Here is a 25,794-nt window from a genome sequence, read left to right as displayed (position 1 = left end):
TAACAGTTCCTAGCAGACAGTAGGTACTCAGCAAAAGTTTGAAGGGTTAAGCACAAAATTTCTCAACATATGACACGGTAGGAAGGAGGCAGGAGAGTAGCAAACAGGATTACTGATGGAGGAAAACTTGTTAATTAGTGACACAGTCTTTTTCAGTTTATGAGCGTGAGTGATGGGAACTGACGGATTTCTGGGAAAGTACAAATTTAGCTTTCACGTTTCTGGCTGGGGGCAATTTCTCACAAGCCGTAAGAAGGGGGCTAACACGAACCACATACGGGTGCTTCACATTTAAAACCCCAGAACAAATCCATGAGGCAGGTATAATCCCCGTTGTACAGAAGAGAAAACAGGTCCAGAAAGGTTTATTTCTTGCCTGAGCCCACCCGAGCGGTCAGCGCCAGCCCCAAACTCCACCACAGGTTCCCGGGCCCCGCCCAGCGGTCCTTTCCTCCTCCTGGGTGGCCTCTGACTCTTTCAAGTCTAGCTGGGCGACTCCTGAGAACGAGGAGGAAGAAAGAAGCTGGGGGCTGAGATGCTTTGGGCATACAGGAGCCACGGGGTTCAGGACGCAGAGCACAAAAGCAACGAAGTGCCCCCGTAGGGCCCCGCACACCCGCCAGCGCGCATTCGCCGGCATCGGTAAGCTTGACCCTTCTGGGCTTCCGTAGTTCGGAACAAACTGGATATCTTTAGGTGGGGAAGGATAAATATTTTGAAATTCAAATCATGTTTGCGGATTTGAGCACTGAGATAGCAAAGCCAAACCCTCCGTACGTTCTCACGAACTAAAACCGCGAAGACAACAAAATCTCTCCCCTTCACAAAAGGAAATCCCTCCCTCCACCGGCGAACCGATACCGGAAGTTCCGGTGGGCTTGACGTCACTACCGCCCAGTTTCTGGGAGGTGCTAAGATGGACGCTCTACAGGCTCGGGAGCGACTCCGGCGGAGATACCTGTTCCCGCGGGACGTGGAGGTCCAGCTGGACCGCGAGGGCTACGCCGGGCCGGGTGAGGCACCCCCCGCCCTGGCGCGCTCCGAGTCGCGCCGAGGTTCCCGGAGGCGAGGCGCCGGACACGGCCGGCCCCGCGGGCCTCCCGCAGCCCTACCCAGTCAGGAGGGACCGGGTTTCGTTTTTTCAAGGCTTACCAAGTAGTTTTGCAAGTCGGGTATTTACTATCGTAAAAGACCCTTAGAGATCAGGTAGCCCTGCGCATCTTGGTCTTCAGGATTCCTAGGATTCCTGTTTGGCAATATCCATTAAAATAAAAAATATCCACAGATTGTATTTCTAAGAACCTAACAGAGGAGAGTACTCGTAGCAGTACACAAGGGCGTGTGTGCAAAGTCTTTCATCTCAGCTTTGCTTGTAATAGCGAACGACTGGAAACATCTAATTGTCCGTCAGCAGGGAGCTGGTTAAATACACTTGGCTGTTTATACATGACACAGCAGGCAGACTTTTATGTACCAATGTGGATGCTTTTCAGAGGGAGGCGCAGAACAACGTATAGTATGCCACCATTTGTGTTCAAACCAGATAACATGCTGTGTGTGTTTACCTGTAGATGCATAGAATATGCAAGAATTCAGTAGACGTTATTACTGGTAGCTGCTTTGGGGCTGGGGAACTGGAGTTAAGGATAAAGAGAGAGGTTTCACCTTAGATCTTTTTGTCCTGTATGTTGTAAATCTTGTGTATTTATTATTTTTAAAAAGTAAACGCAGAAAACATCATGCGCAGGCATGCTGGTTTCTAAATTTTGAGGGTGTCTCGCAGAATTTGTATTATGAATAAGCTTCCCAGGAGTTCTGATGGTCAGCTAAAAGCTCGGGAACCTTGGCTACATACTAGTGGTTCTCACATGAACTGAGAGAGAGGGCATGTCAGTCACATGGGGAACTTGTTAGACCCCATTTGACCCATTCTTTCAGATTGGGTCCCGAATGGAAGGAATTTGACTTGTCCATCACCTGTCTAAGACAGTACCATGTTGGGACTGGACCTCCAGTGTGCCCTTTCCACTTTTGAGCTGCCCCAAAAGGTTGTGTTTGTTTAAAAAATTAAAATATGTAGTTTAAGTAGTGTTTTTGGAAAATCAAGTCCATTTTGTGTTCTAATGTTTGCCACTTGCATTTTTCTTAATTAACAGGACTAATCACTTTCCTAGACTATATATGAAGCATAGCATTAAAATTCCTATACTACCAGATGACATTATTCTTTCCAAAAGACTATATAAATAAATTTGGTTGCAAAACTCATTTAGCGGCAAAAAAGTTGACTATATTGGACAGGTTTTATGGCAGGCTCCTTTTAATTATTTCTAAAAATATAAACCTATTTTGGTGGTTTTACAGAAGAAATTGGTACTGTAATGGGAGAGAATGTGGTTCTTAGAAAGCTCCAGGAAATTATTTTATTTGACTTAAAATAGGTGTAATTTAAAAAAAAGAAAAAAAGGGGGAATTCCCTGGCAGTCCAGTAGTTAGGACTCTGCGCTTTCACTGCCAAGGGACCAGGTTCAGCCCCCGGTTGGGGAACTAAGATCCTGTAAGCGGCACGGCGTGGCCAAAAAAAAAAAAGGTATAATTTTTCCTGTGAAGTTAATGGTTACTTCATAAGTTGAACTCTCTGTTATTTGCAGAAACCTCTACACCTGTTGAGAAAAAGGAGAAACCTCTTCCAAGACTTAATATCCATTCTGGATTCTGGATTTTGGCATCCATTGCTGTGACCTATTATGTTGATTTCTTTCAAGCCGTTAAAGAAAACTTTCACACCAATAGGTAAGAAAACTTTATTGCTTCGTAAGTTAAACACGTGTGTTTTATTTTTCACGTTTTGTGAGCCGAATTCTTCAAACGCTTAGTAGGCACCTACTTTCTGCCGGGCATGGTGTTGGAGGTGCTGGTGACGCAGAGTTGAAAAAGAGAGTGTGTATTCTGGGCACATACCGCAGAGTGGGTGAGGCTGGAAATTATTTCATTGGGCTTTTTCAGCACAGGTGTTTTCTGGATGAGGACGGTAGTGAATTTAAGAAGGACCTAATCCATTTGTAAACCATGCAGAGAGAATGACTGAAGGTCTTTAAGAAGATCAAGTACACGAGCACTGGGAGGAGGGAATGAGAATTGTGTGGTGGGTGGGAATTGGGTCTCAGCTCGTTTTCAGAGAATAGTTACAGCCAACAAGGTAATTACATGTATAGGCTGTGATTGAATTAGAGTTGAGGTCACTGGTGGGAGGAGTCAGGAGCTTTGAGGCAGGATGTCAAATAGTCCATCGTTCATGAGGATTGAAATCTCTGTAGTATAATCCAGGAGTTGACGTGGAGGGGAAGGTTGTTCATCACACTCCTGAGTCCTCACTGAACATTGGAGAGTGTTCTGGAGGCCCCTAGGTAACAGAAAAAGAGGGAGAGGTGTTGGTGAGCATTGGAGCTGGCATCGAGAGGGGTGGTTTGCTTAAAGTGCAAGTGTAATTGTTTGGAAGTACCAGCGGGGCTAGAAAGGTGCAGACGGGACTGTTTGATCCGGTGATATCGTTGGGGATTGGGGGACACACAGTCTCTCCCGCAGAGGCCCTCAGGAAGAGCAGTGACTGCTGGAGGGGTGCCTGAGGAGAGTAAGGGAGCAGGTGGTCCGGGGAAAGCAGGTGGGGGACGGGGGGAGGGGATGTTATGTAAACTATGGGAGGGAGAGAGCTTGTTCCCGTTCCTTACTTCCACAAGCAGGAGCTTTCCCTAAACACTGCCATCTTCTGGCCCTTCCCCTCACTGGCTCCTTCCCTGGGAGGTGCTAGAGCTCCTGATAGGGTTTGGGATGAAGAACCAGACATATCGCTCAGCACCTTCTTCCTCGTGGGAGCCAGCTGCCCATGGGAAGCACAGATTCTGGGCTGTTTTTCTGCACCATTGTTTTATGGGGCGACCCTGACATGAGAAGGTCTCTAGGTTTTCACTGTGACTTGAAACCCAGTGGGTAAGTCTGTTTCTGGGTCTCAGTGTGAGGAAGAACGTTGTCACCATTCACCAAAGCTGTCTTCTTTTTGTAGCTCCATCAGTAAAAAAGCTGACAGTTGGTCTTTATCAGTCTGGTTCCTTTGTGTCTTTCACTTGGTCTAGAACTTGGGCTGGGAAAAGAAGGGATGGATGTTTCAGGCACCATCAGTAGCACCTGCTGCTTCGTTCACGAAATATCTCATGAGAGCCTGAGACGTATCCAGTTATGGTGACAGTGATGAACAAGGCACATTTCTCACCCTCCACCAACTCATTTTAGGCTGTGATAGATGAGTAAGTCATGTGGTGCGTACTGTTTGCGTGTACGAGTGTATGTGCGGGATGCCGTGGGTGCACCTAGAAGGGGCACCCAGTCCAGCCCAACCTCAGGAGGTAGGCCTTTTTGAGGTTTCAGGAGAGATGAGAGGATTTTTCCATTTGTGTCCTATGTATCCTTGTATATGAGAATACTAAGTATTCTTAGTAGTTAAAGGAGATGGTGAGGTAAGGAATAGCTCACTACACTGTAAGGTGTTTGGGGGCGCCCACAGGAGTAGTGGCACCCAGTAGCCCACCGGTGGTGTGTGACAGAGCCTGGACTCAGCCTCTGGACCAGGACTGGGGGGCATGAAAAGAAAGTGGGAGTCATAGGCCTGTCCTCAAAGAAGTGTCAGCTTAGAGGAAACGAGACAGAAACACATGGCCGAAGGCTGAGGATTTTGAGTAGAGTAGTGTTGCATTCTTGCTGAGGCCTCGCTGAGCAGCGGGGAGTTGGGGCGGCTGTGGCGGGAGAGCGCTACCCACAGACAGTACGTGCAGGCTGCCTTCTGCTTTCTCGAAAAGGGTTCATTCCTCTGATTTTCCAAATCTGGCCTCCTCCCATGACCAGCAGGGGCTGGAAGGAAGGGGCTGATGAGTTTTTTCTTACACACACTGAGCCAGGTCTTGTGTGGAGTTAGAAGGAGTAAAAAGCCACTGTCCCTTGGGGGAGGACTGGAGATATTCTAGGAACGGGAGGGTGTCATTTAGAAATCTTTTACGAGAGGCAGTATGAATTAACTCCTTCCAAATGGATTTTCAGTATTTCAAGAAACCCTGCTTAACTTGGAGGAGTTGATGGTATCTGTTGAAATCTTTATTACTCTCACACTCAAAACTTCAGAAACAACCAGAAAGCCGCTAGCTTTCCTGTATGTTTAAAGAAAACGTCATTTTTTGTCGGTTAGTTTATGAAAGTGTGTGTGTGTGTGTGTGTGTGTGTGTGTTTAAAGTCTTACTTTTTCATCCTTTCATGTATCTCACTCTCATCCTTACCTACCCATCTCCTATTAGATCAAGACTTTCTGCAAGCTGGGATTGAGTAACTGTGGGTCCCTCTGCCCCTACCCCAGTTGATATTCTTCTTAGAAATAGATATTTAGTCTATTAATGAAAACTTTTAAGATATCTGATTTGTTAAGTGCTGTCAATTAGCACTTTTTTTTTTTAAACCACTTTATTTTTGTGTACATATTTGCTTAACAATCACTGAATTTCTAGTCAGCTTCAGGTATCTGAAGAGCCTTTATAAGTAGTTTATATTGTCGAGACCCAAGGTATGCTGCACACAGTCTGTAGCAAAATTGCAAATAACATCTTTCTAAAGATAGGCATAGAAATTCTGATTCAGTAAGTTAAGATGCTTCCTTTCTCTAGTAGCAGGGCTGAGTCATACCTGGCTGGTGGGCCCTGTGTTATGGGACAGGACTCAAAATTCAAATCACCTGTATTCAAGGGTAAACTTACAAAACCTTTGTCAGATACATGCACTGTCAAAAGTAGGGTCACTGCCATTGATATGGTAAGCCAGCAACGATATGAGCCTATGTCACATTTAAGATGTGTCAAAAAAGATTATTTACTATTAGGCTGCAGAGGATGTAAAAGAGGATAATAGAAGAGTATTATTTTTGTCTCTACAGTTGGTTTCTGTTTGGTGGTGCCTTGTTGCTTGTTAGCTTATCGATTGCATTTTACTGCATAGTCTATCTGGAATGGTATTGTGGAATTGAAGATTATGATATCAAGTATCCAACGCTGATACCTATTACAACTGCTACTTTTATTGTAGCAGGAATTTGGTAAGTTACCTTTGGAATGAAAATTTTTTTGATCAGGTAATGATGTACATGGTACAAAATTCAAGAGGGGAAAAAAAAAGGGAATAATGGGAAAACAGTCTCCTTGATTCCCTTTTCAGTAGTATCTTTCTTTACTTATATATTTAGTTATTTAAAATACAAATGGTGACATGCTATATATGTGTATTGCATTTTGCTTTTTAAATCATTTTCATTGTGAAGTATAATACAGACAGAAAAGTGGAAGAATCTAAGATGTACAGCTGAATTATCATGCAGTGAGCCTTGGTGTAAACCCTAACGAGGTCAAGAGAAAGATCTGTTCTGGCCACCTCTAACCCCTTCCATGCCCCCTCTGACCCCTTCCGTGCCCCCTCCCAGTCACTCTACCTTCATTCCTGCCCGCAGGTAAACACTGTCCCCACCTTCATGGTAATTGCTTTCTTTTGCATCTCTTATAGAAATGGGTTCATATAGTATGTGTTCTTTTACATTTGACTGTTTACATGCAACATGATGTATGATTCATCCATATTGTGCATAACAGGTGCTCGTTTTCATTGCTGTTCAGCATTCCGTCTTATAACCAAGTCCCAGTTTATCTGTTCTGCTGTTGATAGCATTTGGATTGTTTCCAGTTTGGGGTTATTATGAGTGATGCTGTTACGAACATTCTTGTGCATGTCTTGTGTGCCTGTGTGTGTTTCTGTTGGATGTATATGTACATGCATACATATATGCATATCTCTAGAAGGGAAATCGTTGGCTCATCGGGTATGCATACCTCCAACTCTAGTAAATAGTGCCAAACTGTTTTCCAGAGTGATCATTTTTTTTTTTTTTAATTGAGTTTGGAATTCTTCCATACTAGTACATATAGATGTGTCTTATTCTTTTTAACAGTTACATCATTATCACTGCATGGACATATCATGATTTATTTAACCAGCTCCCTGTTTTTTTTATTCTTTTGCTGTTATAAATAGTGCAACAATTAACATTTTTCATAAGCTAAGAGGTTCTCAATGAAAAGTTTTTTTTATGTTTTTAAAAGTATTTTATAACTTGCTCATTAAAGAAAAATCTGTAAATTACAGAAAAATACAAAGTAAATCCCATGATCCTGCCAACCAGAGAGAAAACTACACTGAATATTGTGTATGGCCTTTTAGGTTTTTTTCCTCTCTTTATATTAATTGCATTTTAATTTGGGGAAAACCACACACCTTTGTACATATTCAGTTTAAATGTATTTTTTCTATTATATATTTTCTGTAGTTGAAGTTTATGGGTGTTTGACATATGTTACATTGTGATGCGGTTTTTATTAACCCTTCGGTGATGAGTGTAGACAGTTGTCTTATTTTACAATTTCTTATAAGGCTAATGTCACCCCCAGAAATGTTATTGTATTTTTAAGAACAGTAGGATTATAGCTATTTAAATTTCTACTTCTCAAAGTATTATGTTAGTCATTAACTATCTGAAACACTTATTTAATTGACTATAATTTTCCTTTATTAACTTCTGCTCTTAAAAATTCCGTTCATAAAAATCATTGCACTTAGAAAGTGTGTTATTCTTACCTTGGTGACAGGAATAGTGTTTTTCTCAATGGAAAGTTTAATAGCAGCTTATAAATGATTACTTTTTCATTCTGTTTCTAACAGAAAAATACTTTAACCGTCTTTTTTTTTTTTTTTTTTTTTTTTTTTACCATTATAGTTTGGTAGTGTGTGAGATAGTAAAAGCAGGCTGTAGTCATTTTGTTTCGTGTTCCTTTACAGATACTAATGTTAAGAGACTGAAGTCTCTGTTAAGCCAGACCAGCTCTCGTTAGAGGAGCTTTAGTGATTCCAGTTCTGAGTACTTTGTGAAGAAATTGTGATATTTCCAATATTGGCTAAATCACATATCTGAGAAACATGATTTATATATAGAAAGTTACTGGCTGAATGAACTTTCCCAAACCGGGTAAAAGTGAGTCCTTTAAATCTAGATTCTACAGTAGAATATAGTTGTATAGAGTATAGCTATAGTTGTGAACTGTGTGGCTATTTTGTCCTTTTCTTTTCAGCTTCAATGTTGCTTTATGGCATGTGTGGTCATTTTTCACTCCACTGCTGTTGTTTACCCAGTTTATGGGGGTTGTAATGTTGATCTCACTCCTTGGATGATTTCTAAAGGTAAGATTTCTGGAATGGTATTTCTAATAATGAATGCATTTGAAAAAGTCTTTCATGGTAATTTTCAGTGGACATAGCAATAGCAGACTAGTAAATTATTTCAGTCATGTTTACACGAGAGCTGTTCATCCATTGAACTCTGAGGTAGAAGGGACTGTGATCCCTTCCCATTTGCATAATTTAGTTCTAAGGGACTACTTTTTAGAGAAGGCACCCTGACCTTCCTAGATCTCATGAAGAGAGTATTTGCACCTTCCAATATGGATAAGTTCACACATTGATCCATTTTCTATTGCAGTAGACTTCCATCTACTTCTATACAGATGACTGTTGGCTAGATCGTTCTTAGTTAATGGGAATATGGGAAGAATGGGCAGTTTTACCCAGTTGAGAAGAAAAGCCTGTTTTCTAACTGTCCTGGCTGCCTCATAAAAATCTGATGGATGCACATCAGCCTTTTCCTTCCATGTCATTTATAGAATTTCTGCTTCCCCAGAGACCACTGTGTCCCTGGGCCTGCTGCCTTCACAATGGGGTCTATTTGCTAATTGTCAGATAACTCATTTATTGAATAAGTATGTGTTCAGAGTACTCACTGTACATGCTTAGGGACATGGTGAAAAAGACAGACGGTCCCTCTCTTCATGTTGCTTATGTTAGAACTTGGAGAAAATCTACTCCATATGTCAGTTTACTTACTTGTAAACTTGAAAACTGAGACCCAGAGGAGTAAACTTGAAAACTAAGACCCAGAGAAGTAAACTTGGGAAACTGAGGCCTAGAGAAGAAAAAGTTAATGCACTCAATTATTGGGGTGCAAAAGAAAACTGACATTTCAGCTCGCAGACAGCATGTTCTCCCTTTGGAGTTTTAAAGGAAAGTCCCTATAACCAGGTAAAGAAGAAATGGATGTCCTCTCATTGTTGCTAGTCTGAAAATAGCTGCTAGCACACACATGCTGATGTGCAGAGGCCCCTCCACACGTTGTGCTGTGTCTAGGACCGTTTGGACTCTCACAGTATGTCCTCTGTCCCTGTTGACCTGTCGCCACAAGAACATTCCCTCATCTGACCCTGTCCCCTTTGAATTTCTGGCTGTTCAGTATTGAGTTTTTCCACGTGTTCAGGAGCTTTTGACTTATTGCCGACATCAACTTAAAATTGCTAACAGAGAGCCAGAGAGTGTTGTAGGCAGGGAGATTGAACTGTGCTTTTCAATATTAAATCCAACAGCCTGAGATAGAATGTCTCGCTTGGGTTTTCTTTCAGGTGTAAGGGCATGTCAGTTTAAAGTGAATGATTAACATCCTGCTAGCTGAAAGCACCGCAGACATGATGGAAAAGCTACAGTGTGTTTTGCATCTATGAAGTGAATGGTTTCCTTGGAAGAATTGTAACTTTATAGCTCTGTAGTTGAAATCAGAATAAATTACATTTCATTTGCATATTCCTAAACTCATTATCGAATTTTTCAGATTCAAAGTAGAAATATTCTATTCAAGACAGAAATAACTAATTTGCAGTGTTAATCTGTTTGGATCATTGGAGAAACTGCTGGTGTAAAAATTTAAATGAATTTTCATTAGAGATGCATAATGTACTCCGGATAGTGTAGAGATGTTGTTCACTCTTCCATTTAAGGGGGGGCAGTTCAGTGTATGAGATGACTGGCTGTGTATAAGGAATGATAGTGTCATGTGCCTTTAACCCAACTTCAGCAATTCCTATATAATACCATTTTTATAATAGTTTTGTTAGGAGGAGGACCAGTTGAAAGGATTTTGTGTTTTCCCATCACTTAAGATTTTATCACTGTGTAAATTACTGGGTTTTTAGCACTTGTTTAATATACGAACTTTTAATCATCTTAAGTACGTGTAATTTTTTTCTTAATATTTAAATAAAGTATTTCTATAACTTTCTTGTGGGTTTTGTTAATACAGACTTTGGAATTGTTTCTGTCTTCAGCTATTAGCACTTTCACTATAGAAATAAGGCTTCTTTTTAGAGAAGGCTACTCTGCTTTTCAAAGACCAATGGAAGACAGTATTTGCACTTTCAAATGCAAATATGTTTACATTAAATCTAAACATCGTAAGCATTGTGACATTTTAAGTACCTTATGTTGGTTTCTGCGCTCCCCACCCCCAAGGGGCTTCAGGTGACGATATGTTTCAGTCAGCACTTGTGTCTGGCTCAGATCACACCCTGCAGTAGTAGTTAATCTTAACCTTGAGTAGCAGTTAATCTTTCTCCAGCTGTGAGGCAGGAACAATATCTGTGTTGTTGGGTTGTGGGTGATAAGAATAATGTTTATGAAACACCTACTACAGTGCCTGGCACACAGTAGGTGCTCACTCAATAAATGGTAATGGAGAGGGAATGAAAGACAAAGTAGATCAAAGAGCAGGAATGGGAAGAGTCAGGCATGATCGGTAAACAGAATCAAGCCCAGTTTGTGTACATATGCATGTGAGGGTGTGTGGAGAGAGTCATTTAAAGTAAGGAGCAAAGTCTGGCGAAGGTCAGAATCAGGTGGCCAAGTCAGTCAGTGACGTGAGGGTCCAGTGCAAGGCTGAGGTTGCAAACCCAGGAAGTAGGATTAGAGCACTGATTCAGACCCTCCGGAGGGAACTTGTGGGGGGCCAAGGGACGTACCCCTGTGACAACTCCCACAAAGTCTTTGGGCAGATTCTGCAAGAAATCCTTCCTTCCTTCCCTCCCTTCCTTCCATTTTTCTTTTCTTGAAAAGTAGTTTTACTGTTGATACTTGGATAGAAACCTAAGGCTGGGATTTTCTGTGTAATACAGTCATTAGAATCCAGTTAGCCAAGTGCTGATACTGTGGTATAGCTAGGGTGGTAGGGAGATGATTCTGTTACAAAGAGACATCTGAATAAATTTGTTTAAACAGGATCATGCCTGGTCCCTGTGCCCATTAAATAAGTGCTGTGCAGACTATTTGTGGGTCTTTTCCTATTGTTATAATTATTATTTTTTTTAAAAAAAATTTATTTATTTATTTATTTATTTTTGGCTGTGTTGGGTCTTCGTTTCTGTGCGAGGGCTTTCTCCAGTTGCGGCGAGCGGGGGCCACTCTTCATCGCGGTGCGCGGGCCTCTCACTGTCGCGGCCTCTCTTGTTGCGGAGCACAGGCTCCAGACGCGCAGGCTCAGTAGTTGTGGCTCACGGGCCTAGTTACTCCGCGGCATGTGGGATCCTCCCAGACCAGGGCTCGAACCCGCGTCCCCTGCATTGGGAGGCAGACTCTCAACCATTGCGCCACCAGGGAAGCCCTTGTTATAATTATTAAATAAAAACTGTGTCAAGCAGTGTTGTTGCTGCTTCTAAACAAGCCTGTGGAAGGAGCATCCACTCAGAATAGTAATGAATAACGGAATTAACAGTTGTGAATGTGTATCGTGAAGGTCAGGGATATGGTAGAAGCAAGTGTGTGCTCTTAAAAATGTCCCTGACTGACAGTCCCAAGTGTCAAGACCGAGTCTTCCACCCGGGTTGCACACTGGTTGCCTCAGGCCTGCTGCTCAGAGGTTCCCATTGCAGCTGGTGACAAGGCTGTCTTGTGAAGAGTCCTCCAGGTGATTCTAACGTGCAGCCTCGTTCCAGAACTATCCTGTTCCAATCACTTTGGGCAGAGACGTCTCTGCAGAAGCTAGAATGTTCGAATTGTCAGGGAACACAGAGATAGCAGAATCGAACTTAGCTCCCTAGGGTAAAAACCAGATTGAGGCTCCCTCCAAATCTGTGTCTGGGACCTAGCTTGGGAGGCGATGGTCTATCTAGGAGACTTAATAGCATTTAACATGCTGGCTGTCTCAGGGTTCTTTGGTTTTATACAACAACAACAAGAAAAGGTCTCTGGCTATGCTTAAGCAAAAGAGAAATACATTGGAAAGGAATCCAGGGAAAAGCTAAGAGCCAAATCTTTATAAGTAGAATCATTTGGGGAGGTGGGGCGGGGTGGTCCTAGGTAATAGGGGTTATTAGATGCCCTCTTCTGTGGCCACAGTTAGGATAACTGCCCTTCACTTAAAAATATTTTAAAGACTTTGATTCAGCTCAGTGTTTCTTGAGGTGGGAAAGAGCTTGGTAGATTTTAAGAGATGTTTACATAGAATTCATAAAAATAAATAACAATCAGGAACATTTCGCATACACTAAGGACTAATTTGAAAGAAGCCAAATTGCAGGCTCTGGTCAAGGGAAGATTGGGAGTTGAACAGAAGAGTGAATTATTCCTAAAAAGGCCACAAAGATCTCTTCTAAGTCTCTCAGATTCAATTCTGAAGTTGAGGAATGAGATTTTCCCAATTTGGCAGAAATGTAATGTGTAGCTATTTTATTTCTAAAGCAATGTGAGCACCTAGCTTTTAGTAGAGCTGTAGCTTTGGCAAACCTTATTATACCTCACTTTGGGTATATTCATGATGCCTTGAGATGCATCATTCCTATCCACATACAAATGTGTTGTGCTATTTACCATCTTCAAACAAACACCCAAGATAGGGCTCCCTCACGCTTCTCCAGTTATTAACCACTTTTTGGGTCCCCTTTACAGCAAAACTCCACCGAAGAATTCTCTAGGCTCATGATATCCAATTGTGTTCCTCATTAAAAAATATTGTATTATGACGTATGGACGCAAAAGAGTGTGTATAATGTTCCCTTATGTATAAAAATAGAGTCCAAAAGGATGTCAGGAACTTGGCCCCTCCCCAGCCCACACTCAGGAGTAGGAGTGGACCCTGGAGTTCATTCAGCTCACTGCTTCCCTTGCTCCCGCACGCCCAGCCCTCAGCCTGATCCCCACTCTCTCTCAGGACCAGCGGGACTCCTCGTAATCCTCCACCCCTGTCATGGTGCCACCACAAAACCTGGGATTCCTTCTCATACCCTGGGCTGACTTCCACGTGCATCTGTCTGTATGTTCCGGTTATCACCTATCACTGCATAACAAACCACGCCAAAACTAAGTGCCTTAGGACAACCACCACCCTTTATTTTGCTCAGGAATCTGAAATTTGAGCAGGAATTGATAGGAACAGCTTGTTATGCATGGGGTGACTCAGCTGGGACTGGACGGTCCACTTCCATGGTGGTTCCCTTGTGGTTGGCGAGATGGTGCTGGCCACCAATTTCACTCCGCCTGGACCTCTTCATGGGCCGCTTGGGTTTCCTCATGGCATAGTAGCTGGGATTCAAGGGTGAGCTTTTACGTTAGTTTTCTGTTGCTGCTGTAACAGATTGCCACCAATAGCGCTAAAAATGACAGAAATTGATTATCTCACGGTTCCTTGGTTAGAAGTCTAATATGGGTCTTGGCAGGGCTACATCCCTTTCTGGAGGCTCTTAGGGGAGAGTCCACGTCCTTGTTCTTTCAGGCCGTTGGCAGAATTCAGTCCCTTGCAGCGGAAGGCCTGAGATCCCCATTTCCCAGCTGGCTGGCAGCTGAGGGCCGTTCTCAGCTTGGAGACACCAGCCACGTGCATTTCTTGCTTGTGTAGCCTTTTTCCTCCATCTTCAAAGCCTAGGACAGTGGGTCAACACATCCCTCTTATACTTTGAAATGCTCCTGCCTCTTCTTCCATTGCCACATTGCTCTGACCAACTCTTCTGCTGCCTCCTTCACTCCTAAGGGTCCGTGTGAATACATTGGGCCCACCCACCTGGGTCACCCAACATCATCTCCGTGTTTTAAAATCCTTACTTCATTTCAGTGTTCCTTTTGCCAGGTAACACAACATATTTATAGGTTCCAGGGAGTAGGGTGTGGATGTCTTTGGGGCCATTACTCCACCTACCACAGTGTTCCTAGAGACAGGAAATGGAAGCTACTGCTTAAAGCATGGGCTCAGAAGCTGAGACTGTCACTTCCATCCTATGCTACTGGTCAAGCAGTCACAGATCCCCTATATAAGGGGAGGGGGCATGGCTTTGCCCCATCCTCAAGGAGGAGTACCAAAAAATTTGGAGGTCGTGTTTTAAAATTGCCATAGTCTAGCAGCCACTGTGGAGAGCAGTAGGGAATTTCCTTAAAAAACTAAAAAAAAGTTGCCATATGATCCAGCAATCCCACTCCTGGGCATATATCCTGAGAAAACTTGAATTCTAAAAGATACATGCACCCCAGTGCTCATAGCAGCACTATTCACAGCAGCCAAGTCATGGAAGCAACCTAAATGTCCATCAACAGATGAATGGATGAAGAAGATGTGTATAAATACAATGGAATACTACTCAGCCATAAAAAAAGAATGAGATAATGCTGTTTGCAGCAACATGGATGGACCTAGAGATTATCATACTAAGTGAAGTAAGTCAGACAGAAAAAGACAAATATCAATGTCATATGATATCATCACTTATGTGTGGAATCTAAAATATGATACAAATGAACTTATTTACAAAACAGAAACAGACACAGACGTAGAAAACAAACATACGGTTACCAAAGGGGAATGGGGATGGGGGAGGAATAAATTAGGAGTTTGGGATTAACAGGTACACACTACTATATGTAAAATAGATAAACAACAAAGTCCTACTGTATAGCACAAGGAACTATATTCAATGTCTTGTATAAACCATAATGGAAAAGAATATGAAAAAGAATTTTATATGTATATATGAGATTCACTTTGCTGTACAACAGAAACTAACACATTGTAAGTCAACTATATTTAAATAAAAAAAAAAAGAAAACTGAAAATTGCCACAGTCTAATCTCTGTTCATAAATTCTCTAGATTCCCTCCACATGCAAAAGTCATTTATCCTCAGGAATCACTGAAGTTTCATCCCATTACAGCATCAGGTTCAGGCTTGAGCTCCCGGATCTCATCGTCTAAATCAATAAAAGGTGCCTCATCAGGTGCAAGGTCCTCTCAATCTGCACACCTTTAAAGGTAAGTTACCTGCCAATTACACACCAAACATACAGGGGTGAGATAGACATAGGGTGCTTGCAATAACATTCCCGTTCAGAGAGGGGTAACAAGGCACGTGGCCTCTGTTCCCTAAAAATTCTGAAAGCCAGCTGGGCGTATGTCTCCCTCTCTTGATTAGGGACCAGTGCTGCTTCCTAGGACTGTGCAGAGCTTTAGGCTCTACCCTCTGGGCTCTATTCTGCCCTCTGTGTCATCCTTTTTTTAGTGGAAGCCGGTGGTTCTTCCACTAGAACAAGTCTCAGAGAGTGAGAAGTAGAAGAGCTGCTGCTGCTGCTGCTTTTTTTAAAAAAATATTTTATTTATTTATTTATTTATTTATTTATTTATGGCTGTGTCGGGTCTTAGTTGTGGCACGAGGGATCTTCCGTTGCGGCACGCGGGCTCTTTGTTGAGGCGCATGGGCTCTCTAGTTGTAGCGCCCGGGCTCAGTAGTTGCGGTGTGTGGGCTTAGTTGCCCCATGACGTGTGGGATCTTAGTTCCCCGACCAGGGATCGAACCTGCATCCCCTGCATTAGAAGGCAGATTCTTAACCAGTGGACCACCAGGGAAGTCCCAGAAGAGCTTCTTGATAGCATTTAAAGAAATCTTTACCTCCTGCAGCTGGAGGGTAGACATAGCTAGGGATCAGCACAGAACTGAATTGTGAGAGTGGCAGAGTAGCAGAGAAGGCTGAATTCTCAGTCTAGGAAAATATCATCCACCAGAGTCAGAGCCCTGATCGGGAAGGAGCAGGAATTTGAGAATTGGGAAGGGGATAACTGGTGAAATGCACTTGAGAACCTTGCACTCCTAGATTCCTCAGAACCTTCTGGACCTACAGAAGGGCCACCTCTCCCTTACTGGGTGATAGAGCCACTCCTTGCTTGAAGACCATGCTGAGGCCCCAGAGGCGGTAGGAACCTTACAAAGCAATGCTTGGTCACCTCCAGAATTGTCCCCATGTCCCTCCTGGCCACCCATCCATTATTCTGGATCAAATGCTTGCATAGCCTTACTGGGGATGTGCTGGCCTGCTAAGTAGAGAGAGGGATCATATGGCAAAGGTGCTTCAGGACCTGAATGACATATACTGACAAATACTTCAGGAGCCTGTGCCTGGGAGTAAATCATGGTGGTGCTTTATTAAAAGCAGACTATAACATTGGTTAAGGGAGAGTTTGTCAGTGTGGTTGCTCCCTTTTGAAACAGGATTTAACACCCTGGCAAGGGCTTGAAGAGGTGGTTCTAATTCACTGCTGTTGTGGTTCTTGGAGACTTGGAAAAAGTCATGGCCCACATTAAACAAAGTAGAGATGCCAGGATCGCCATGACACATTGTAGGGGAAGGGATCAACGGACTCAGGGAAGTGGGCGTGCTCAAATGGGTCCACCACGTAAGATTAGAAAACCTACCAGCTGATCTTTGGAGGACCCCAAAGGCTCTCCATTTATCATGGAGATAAGAAATATGCCAGTAAGAAGGGATAGGCATCATTGAGTTGGTCAACAGTGACTGTCCTCTGTAGGCCATGCTGAGGCAGGAATGCTGTTATAGAACTGGTCTCCCTAGCAGCAGTTGGAATGATAGGATCCCATAATAGTGGAGGCTGTACCATTTTTGCTTTTCCCAGGCAGGTCTAACAGTGCACCTTCACAGCCTTGCCTCAGAGCTACCTGAGTCTTGTTATCTCCCATAATACAGAACTGGATTATCTGACATTCTACACAGCATCGTACTGGTCCACTACACTGATGATCTACAGTCATTGGATCTGATGAGCAGGAAGCAGCCAGTACTTTAGATGTCTTATCTGAAACAGGGTGGACGAGAAAACCTACTAAAATTCAGGAGGCTATAACTTTGGTGAAGTCTCTGGGGGTTCAGTGATCTTGAACGTGTTGGCATATCACCTCCAAGATGAAAGACAAGATGCTGCTCCTTGTTCTTCCTCCCATTAAAAAAGAGGCAAATACTTACGGGGATTTCTAGACGTTGGAGGCAACATAGACTACATCTAAGTGTGTTACTTTGACCTATTTACTGAGGAACTCACGAGGCTGCCCATTTTGAGTGGGTGTTGGAGCAAGAGAAGGCTCGGAAGCATCTCCAGGCTGTAGTGCACACATTCTCCCACTTGGATCTTATAACCCAACAAAGCCAATGGCACTTGAAGTGTTTGTGGCAAATAGTGGTCTTATGTTGGAGACTCTAGCACAAACCACTAGGAGGGTCACAGCACAGACCACAAGGATTTTAGAGCAAATCCATACCTTCTTCTGTAGATTATTATCTCCCTTTTGAGAAATAACTTCTCACTTGCTACTAAGCCCTGGTAGAGACTGAACGTCCATCTATGGCATGGACTGGAGTCGTCTGACCCACCAAACCACAAGGTTGGGCATGCCCAGCAGTGATATGTTGTTGAGTAGGAATGATGTACAAGACTTGAACTTGAGCAGGGTTGAAAACCATGAATAAGTTGCATGCACAGGTGGCTCAGGTTCCTTTGAAACCACTCCTCCTGCATTGTCTCCTTTCCTTTAATTCACACCTATGGTCTCATGGGGTTTTTTTCATGACTGATGAGAAAAAGCTCAGGCTTAGTTTACGGGTGGCTCTATGTGATATGACACCACCAACCATCATGATATGATGTCCAACCACGTGGACAGCTGCAGCATTACAGCCCCACCCAAAGGGATCCCTGAAGGGAAGGGTGGTAAAGGAAAGTCTTCCCAGTGGGCAGAATGTTGAGTGGTACATAGGGTTGTTCACTTTGTCTGGATTGAGGGACGTCCAGAGTACAAATATACATGAACTCATGGATGGTTGCTAACAGGCTACCAGTTTGTCTAGATATTCAGTGACTTGGAAATAAAATCTGAAGATTGGTTACAAGGAGGTTTTGGGGAAAAGTGTGTGGATGGACCTCTCAGAATGGATTCAGGGTATGAAGATTTGCATCTCATGTGAATGCTCACCAGCGGCGTCCCCTACAGAGCAGCGGGATGAAATGGCTGCTCTGTGGGAGTCCGTCAGCCTCGTTGCCTAGCCACCCCAGTGCTTGCTCTACGGGCCCATGTACAAGGTACACGGTGGCAGGAATGGAGGCCATGCATGTGCTCAGCAACACCGAAATCTCCTCTCCAAGGCTGATGTGGTTAACAGAGTGCTGAGTGCAGAACCTGCTGTGATGATCTGAAAAAATAAAATTTTGGAAACGTCTTCCATTGAGAGGAGGAATCTTTATCCCCTTCCCTTGAATCTGGGTGGGCTTATGACAGCTTTCACCAACATAGGATGCCATAAATGATGCTATGTGGCTTCTCAGGCTAGGTGGTAAAGGCCATACAGCTTTTGCTAGTTCTCTTGGAATGCTTGCTTGCCAGATGTTCCCTCCTGGTATGCTCCCTTTCAAAACCCAGATGCAACGCTGTGAGAGGTTCAAGCCACACATAAAGAAGCCACGTGGAGGTGCTCTGGTCGAGAGTCCCAGCTGAGCCCAGCCTTCGGGTTATCCTATTCCAAGCACCAGAATGTGAGTGAGGAAACCTTTAAATGATTCCAGCCCTGGCCATTGAGTCACCCCAGCTGTTCAGGTCTTCCCAGGGAGGGACCTAGACATTGTAGACCAGAGAAAAAACAATTCCTGCTGTGTGTCCTCTGCAAATTCTGACCCACAAAATGCAACAAAATGATGGTTGTTATTTACTACTAAGTTGGGTGGTTTAGTATGTCACATTGGAACAGATGCCAGGAGCAGAGGTCAACGCGGAGCTGCCGATGTGGCCCCTTTCCCTGGGGAGACCTGCCTGGTGGGTGTTTGGTTGTATGGCGCCCCTTCCGTCGTGGAGGGGGTGGAGACTTGTCCTTCCTGGATGAGACACACATCCTGAAGATGTATTTGCCTTTCCTTCCCATGGTGCTTCTGCTAGCTTTCCCATCCGTACACTCAGGGAGATTCATATAAAATTGTCAGGGTGTGCTTGGCTTCTGATCAAGGGATTTATTTCCCAGCAAAAGAAATGACCATGGACTCCACCAATCCTCAGGACTTAGCATCCACTCAGAGCCCATATCTAGTGTTTTCCAAAAGATCTGTGTAGGAAAAAATGACATTAGTGGGAAAAGTAGCTAAGTTCGAATAAAGCCTGTAGTTTCGTTAATGGTTTTACATCAGTGTTAATTTCTTCATTTTGACAAGGGTACCATGATGTGTAAGATCTTAGGGGAAGCTGGGGGAAGGGTAAATAGGAAAGTCTATACTATCTTTGCAACTCTTCTTTAAATCTAATATTATTTCAAAAGAAAAGGTTAAGAAAAGGAGACCTGGTTTGGACCTCTCCCCAGTGAATGATCACCTTGCTGTAATGCTATATGTCCTTTTGGGGAGCCTTGGAGGAAGATCCCCAGTATATTTGTGCCAGCGTTCCAGAGCTTTTTCTCGAGGAGACCAGCCCCCTCTTCATTCAAGGGTTCCAGGTCTGTGAACTGGCTCAGGTGTGGGAATTGAGAGTTTTTGACTCTCTCGCATAATGATTCAAGATAGGTCTCTATTTACCTTCTGTAGAGATTTTCCAGTTATATAGATCCAATAATGCTTTAATAGGCTGCCTGTTGTAGGTTGAATTATGCCTCCCGAAAGTTATGTTGTAGTCCTAACCCCTGATATCTGTGAATGTGACCTTATTTGGAAATAAGGTCTTTGCAGATGTAATTACCATGTAAGTTAAGACAAGATCATACTGGAGGAGGGTTGGCCAATATGACTGGTGTCCTTATAAAAGAGGAGAAGAGGCAGACGCAGACAGAGGGAAGATGGCCATGTGATGACAGAGATATAGATTGGAGTTATGCAACTGTAAGCAAAGGAACGCCAAGGATCGCCGGCAGCCACCAGAAGCTAGAATAGGCAAGGAAGGCTCCTCCCTAGAACCCTCAGAGAGAGCCTGTCCCTGCCGACACCTTGATTTCCAAATTCCAGGCTCCAGAACTGTGAGCCAAGAAATTTCTGTCAAGGAACCCACTTGGTGGTACTTTGCTGCAGCGCCCTAGGAAGCTAATACACTGCTCACCTCTCTTATTCTTAGGAACTCTGGGATTATGTAGCCACCGGCAAACATAAGTGGGGCAAAATCTGCTAATTGGCACTCGGGTCCTGTTGCCTATCAGAGTAACTGTGCCCGTGTTATCTGTGGCAGTTAAGCACGTCTGGTTGGCCTCTGCCCCTCTGGGGATTCTGTCATCCTCATTGAAATTGGGGAGCCCCTGTTTCAGGGCAGCATTTCTCAGCATCATCCAAGAGGCGCTGAGTTGTCACAGTAGAGCAGCTGCCTGGTCAAGGCATTCCCAGCCCCTTACAACTAGGTGAGCCCTGCGACCAGCTCTCACCGTGGAATGTGGGTGGGGTAACGTGCTCCAGAGGTGAACGCCAGGGGCCTGGATGCCATCAGAGCCCATCATTTCTCACGCCCCCATGTCTGCCCACTGCTGAGCTGGGATTAATCAGAAGACATTGAGGTTCCTGTGCAGTTCAGACCTTTGAAAAAATGTCATCCACAGAAGGCAGAAAGCAGCGTGGGTAAATCTCTCAATCAGTTTTTCCCATTGTCTTGAGTAGAGAGGAAAGGGGACAGACTTCAGTTTCTCTCTTTGGTGTCCAGAAACTTACATTTCATTGCTTATTAAAAAGAATCGAGGGCTTCCCTGGTGGCGCAGTGGTTGAGAATCTGCCTGCTAATGCAGGGGACACGGGTTCGAGCCCTGGCCTGGGAAGATCCCACATGCCGCAGAGCGGCTGGGCCCGTGAGCCACAACTGCTGAGCCTGCGCGTCTGGAGCCTGTGCTCCGCAACGAGAGAGGCTGCGACGGTGAGAGGCCCGCGCATCGCGATGAAGAGTGGCCCCCGCTTGCCACAACTGGAGAAAGCCCTCGCACAGAAACGAAGACCCAACACAGCCAAAATCAATCAATCAATCAATCAAACATATGCATCTGATTCAAGATCCTCATTAAAAAAAAAAAAAAAAAGAATCGAGGTAGCCCAGACCAGGGAGTCCCACCTGATTTTCTGATGGGGATTGTGTGTTATCTATCTTTGTATTCTAAGCGAGTTAAGGGTCATGCTAGCTGCTGTAGCAGATACCTTTCCAAATTGCAGTGGCTTAGCACAATAGGAGCTCATGTCTCACTCATGTAAGGTCCAGTTTCAGCAGGGAGAATGTGCTTCACCGGTCACTGGGGGCTCAGGCTGACAGGCTCCGCCGTCTTCAGCATGAGGCTCCAAGGTTGCCCTGGGTGTTGGTGTCAACATCTGGCTGGTGGCGGGGGGCAGGGGGGGAGGAGAAAATGGAGGATTGTGTAGGGGTTTTTCATGGGCTAGGGCCCCCGAGTGTGTGTGTCACTTCTGTCCTCACCCCACTGTCCAGAACTTAGTCATTTGGTCCACTTAGATGCAAGTTGCACTGGGAAGTGAGTCCCTGGCTGGGCAGACACTTCCCTATGACAGCTCTATGCTCCGGAAGGGGAGCATGTGTTTAATGGACAGTTGGCAGCCTCTGCCACACAGCGTCAGCTCAGGGTCTGACACATAGTAGGTGCTCAGTAAATAACAAAGGGTCTTAGGTACATTGTATTTGGCGGGCACCTTCCAAAGTGCTTCATATGTATCGACCCATTTTGTCCTCATAGAAACTTGTAAGAGTGGTTACTATTAAGAGCTCCCTTTTACCGATGAGGAAATTGAGGCACAGTGAGTCTTAGTAACCCATCCAGGGTCACACAGCAGGAAGTGATGGAGACAGGAATCAAACCTCACAGCCTGGCTTTAGAGCTCATCCCCTTAACCACCACTTGGTGCTGCCTTTCCCTCCGCATTCGTGTTGACTTGAGCTGACATATGAAAAAGAGATAACGGATGTGCATGTGCTTTGTAAACTTGTAGAGTGAAATAAAAGCAGAGGTGGTTTTTATGGAACTCTGGGGCATTCACGGAGCCCTGGCCACTTGTCAGACACTAACTAAGCTCTCTCTCTCCCAGGTTCCTGTGGCATTTGGCATAAACTGTGGGTTTCGTCTTGTTGCCCCCAGGCCTGGTCCCATACCTGGCACATGAGAGGTGCTTAGGACCCATTTTTCAGTAGATAAAAAGAAAAAAACACATGCTGGGTTTAGAGAACAGAATGAACCAGATGTAGTTCTTGCCTTTAGGGAGCTCAGAGTAGGAAAGACAGTTAAAAAATAGATTATGCCATGCGGGAAATAGAGGGATGGAGAGGTGAACAGGTCCCCAGGGGACCACAGAAGGAATAAGCTGGGTGTCTTAGTTTCCTGGGGCTGCCCTAACAAAGACCACACTGGATGGCTTAAGCAACAGAAATTTATAATCTCACAATTCTCAAGACTAGAAATCCAAGATCAAGGTGTCGGAGGGGTTGGTTACTTCTGGGGACTGAGAGGGAAAAAGCTGTTCCAGGCCCCTCCTAGTTTCTGGTAGTCTCAGATAATCCTTGGCTTGCAGGTGACATTCTTTCTATATCTTCACATCCTCTTCCCTCTGTATGTGTCTATCTTCACATTTCCCTTTTTTATAAGGATGCAGTCACATTGGATTGGGACCCACACTAATGACCTCAACTTGATCATTTGCAAAGACCTTCTTTCCAAAGAAGGTCCCATTCACAGGTACTTCAACATCTTTTGGGGGGACACAATTCAACAGATATTTATTGAGTACCTACTATGTGCTGGGCACCACTGTTCTACATGCTGGAAGTACAGCAGTGGACAAGACAGGCCACATCCTTCTCATAGAGCTTTCATTACAGTGGGAGTGACAGGCCCCAGATATACACACATTCCAGGTAACGCTGTGTGCTAAGAAGGAAAACGAAGCAAGGTCACGGGCTAGAGCACTGGGGGGGAAACACATCCCGAGTCCCACCTCCCATTGATCTGATGAGAAGACGACACTTCACTTATTCATACAGCCTCCATCCACTTGTGCATTCATTAACTCTTTGGTTTATGTACTGAGCACCCACCTGGCTTGGCTCTGGGGACACCCAGCTGAAGGGCACACTCTAAGCTTCATACTGATGAACACGTTTCCTGGTCCTCACCTGCCTTTTCACGCTCATTTCTGTGCACGTGCTTCATCGTCTCTCTGGAATGCCCTCCTCTTCCCTGCCCCGTGTCACCTGGCCAGCTCCTACTCCTATCAAAAGTATACAGGTGGTGGGATAGGGAGGGTGGGAGGGAGATGCAAGAGGGAGGAGATATGGGGATATATGTATGTGTATAGCTGATTCACTTTGTTATTAAGCAGAAACTAATACACCATTGTAAAGCAATTATACTCCAATTAAGTTGTTAAAAAACTCCCACAAAAACAACTGTACAGGCGGTGCCTCCTCCAGGAACCTCTCACCCTTCTTGGCAGACTCAGGGCTCACCCAACCCTCCCGCCCTAGGCAGTCCTGGGTCATGAGCTCCTGGAAGGCAGGGCTGAGTCTCATGTTTGATACTCTAGCTTCTCAGCGAGTTAAATAGTTATCCACTGAGTGTGTCTCCACCAGAATGTCAGCTCCGTGAGGGCAGTCTTTCATAACTGAATTCCTGGCACCTAGAACAGAGCCTGAAATGATTCAGTGTAGTATAAATGAGTGTGGACCACATAAATGAGTGAACAAAGTGAAAACGTGAATGATGGCAAGTCCTCAGGTTGACTCCCTCCCAGCCCAGGGCTCCCTCACAGCCAGAACCCTCTGGCAATCAGAACCAGCTATGTAATTTGCTGGATCCACTGCAAAAATGAAAATGTGGGTCCCCCTGTTCAGAAATTAAGAATTTCAGAACGGCAACAGCAGGATGTTAAACCAAGGGGGAAAGGGTGTCTCCTGGGTGCTGAGCCCTATACTACTGCACAAGTGGCTGGCTGTGAGCCCTGCTTGCCCTTTCCTGGGCTCCATCCCCCAGCGGCTCACTCCCAGCTTCCTGCTCCAGCCCTGATCTCAGCCATGCCAGCCCTTAAGACCTCCTGAGAGGGGCACTCTGACGGGCCAGGTCAGCTTGGGGGGCCTGGGGGAGCAGAGGGAGATGCTCCGGTTCCCCCGGTTCCAGGGAGGATCCCTGGCAGCCCCCAGCCCCAGCTCAGCTCAGTCCAGAAGTAGCTCCCCATTCCCTTGGAGGAGGGAGAGAGATGATCTCTTTTCTTGGGAAGTGGCTCCTGTCTTGTCCGCATCTGGGCATCTCCTGGCAGACACACAGGTACACCAGACGGACAGACAAACATAGACACAAACGAAAAGGACACCCCGTCCCCCTATTCATAGATCTAGGGACAGGAGCTGCCACCCCCTCCCATCCTCCCAGACCCAACCAGACACACCCAAAGACTGACCTCCAGAGAGACACAGCAACACGCACGGAGAAAACAGACCGTAGAAATACGCAGCGACGAGGACAGGCAGACACTCACGCACACGGACGCGTTCGTCCGGGCTCACCTAGACCTCCGTGGTCCGCTACGGAGACGCTCAGGGGCACGAGAGGAGCGCACTCACCCGCGGAGCCCCGGACGCGCCGCTCCGCCGCGGCCACGCCTCCGCGCCCACACCCTCGGGCCGGCTCAGGGCGACACCTTGCCCCCCATCCCACCTCTGGGAGGCACCTGTCATCCTGGCAGGACTGCGTCAGCTGGCATCGGCTCAGGGAACAGAGCTGAGGACAGCGGGTGGGCCGGGGGCGCGGGTCGGGGAGCGGGAGGACACGCGGCCGTCGGGGCAGGGCTGGCCCCAGGCCGAGGCACCAGGAGCGGGGAGCGGCCCGCGTGGGTCCAGAGTGGGCGGAAGTGTTGCCCCGGACATTGAGGAGGGAGGGAAGGTGGGCGGTGCGAATTGGGGAGCGCGAAGAAGCCGGGGTCAGCCCGGGTCAGCCCGGGTCGGCGTGGGGGGGAAAGGTGGTAAGTGGATCGGGTGGGTACCTTGACCGAGGGCAGGGGCCAGAAGGCGGGAGATCAGGCGGCCGAGGGTGATCAGGACAGCGAGCTGGTTGGCAGAGGGCGTCGGGGCTAGGGCAGGGGACAGGGGCAGCGGGTGGGGCCCGGGTCGCAGCCACCCCTGGGACTAGACTCAGTGCGGGTCCCTCAATGATGCCCGAGGGCCAGGGGGCGCCTGCCTCTCCCCAGGCGTTTCGGAGCAGCCCGGACAGGGGCTCGTCGGGGCCCGCAGCCTGCCCGCCGCCCCAGCTCCCGGCCCCGGGGCCCCCGCAGTCCCCGGCCCCTCGTCGGGGCGCCATCCGCTCCAGCTTCCCGCAGAAGCTGGCGGAGGCGCTGAGCAGCCAGTATGGGCTGAACGTGTTCGTGGCGGGGCTGCTGTTCCTGCTGGCCTGGGCCGTGCACGCCTCGGGCGTGGGCAAGAGCGACCTGCTGTGCTTCCTCACGGCGCTCATGCTGCTGCAGCTGCTCTGGATGCTGTGGTACGTGGGCCGCAGCTCCGCGCACCGCCGCCCCAGCCGCCTCAAGGACACGCACGCC

General features: G+C 45.9%; 2 protein-coding genes across 2 annotated transcripts in view; both read left to right on the top strand.

Moving 5' to 3' along the window:
• The first annotated feature begins 902 nt into the window (after positions 1–902).
• On the top strand, positions 903–10,233 carry TMEM128 (transmembrane protein 128). The gene is made up of 5 exons (XM_028168692.2): positions 903–1,013; positions 2,652–2,793; positions 5,969–6,127; positions 8,205–8,313; positions 9,582–10,233. Exons 1-4 carry the CDS (start codon positions 917–919, stop codon positions 8,302–8,304), a joined length of 498 nt encoding a protein of 165 aa, XP_028024493.1. The 5' UTR covers positions 903–916; the 3' UTR covers positions 8,305–8,313; positions 9,582–10,233.
• Positions 2,667–25,794, top strand: part of OTOP1 (otopetrin 1) — a 67,057-nt gene continuing 43,929 nt past the window's right edge. Inside the window, exon 1 of the mRNA XM_007190956.3 lies at positions 2,667–2,793. Within this exon, the coding sequence (XP_007191018.1) occupies positions 2,748–2,793 (46 nt within the window). The 5' untranslated portion in view covers positions 2,667–2,747. The remainder of the gene's footprint in view (positions 2,794–25,794) is intronic.

This window comes from Balaenoptera acutorostrata, chromosome 5, assembly GCF_949987535.1.
Source record: "Balaenoptera acutorostrata chromosome 5, mBalAcu1.1, whole genome shotgun sequence".
Lineage (NCBI taxonomy): Eukaryota > Metazoa > Chordata > Mammalia > Artiodactyla > Balaenopteridae > Balaenoptera > Balaenoptera acutorostrata.
Note: the sequence above shows the minus strand (reverse complement) of the source record. Positions and strands in the feature narration are given on the sequence as shown.

What these genes read in the sequence shown, in the direction of transcription:
- TMEM128 (XM_028168692.2), top strand. Translation starts at nt 917, where the DNA reads ATGGACGCTCTACAGGCTCGGGAGCGACTCCGGCGGAGATACCTGTTC. An exon ending in CGAGGGCTACGCCGGGCCGG is followed by an intron (nt 1,014 to 2,651) that starts GTGAGGCACCCC and finishes TGTTATTTGCAG; the next exon opens with AAACCTCTACACCTGTTGAG. An exon ending in GAAAACTTTCACACCAATAG is followed by an intron (nt 2,794 to 5,968) that starts GTAAGAAAACTT and finishes TTGTCTCTACAG; the next exon opens with TTGGTTTCTGTTTGGTGGTG.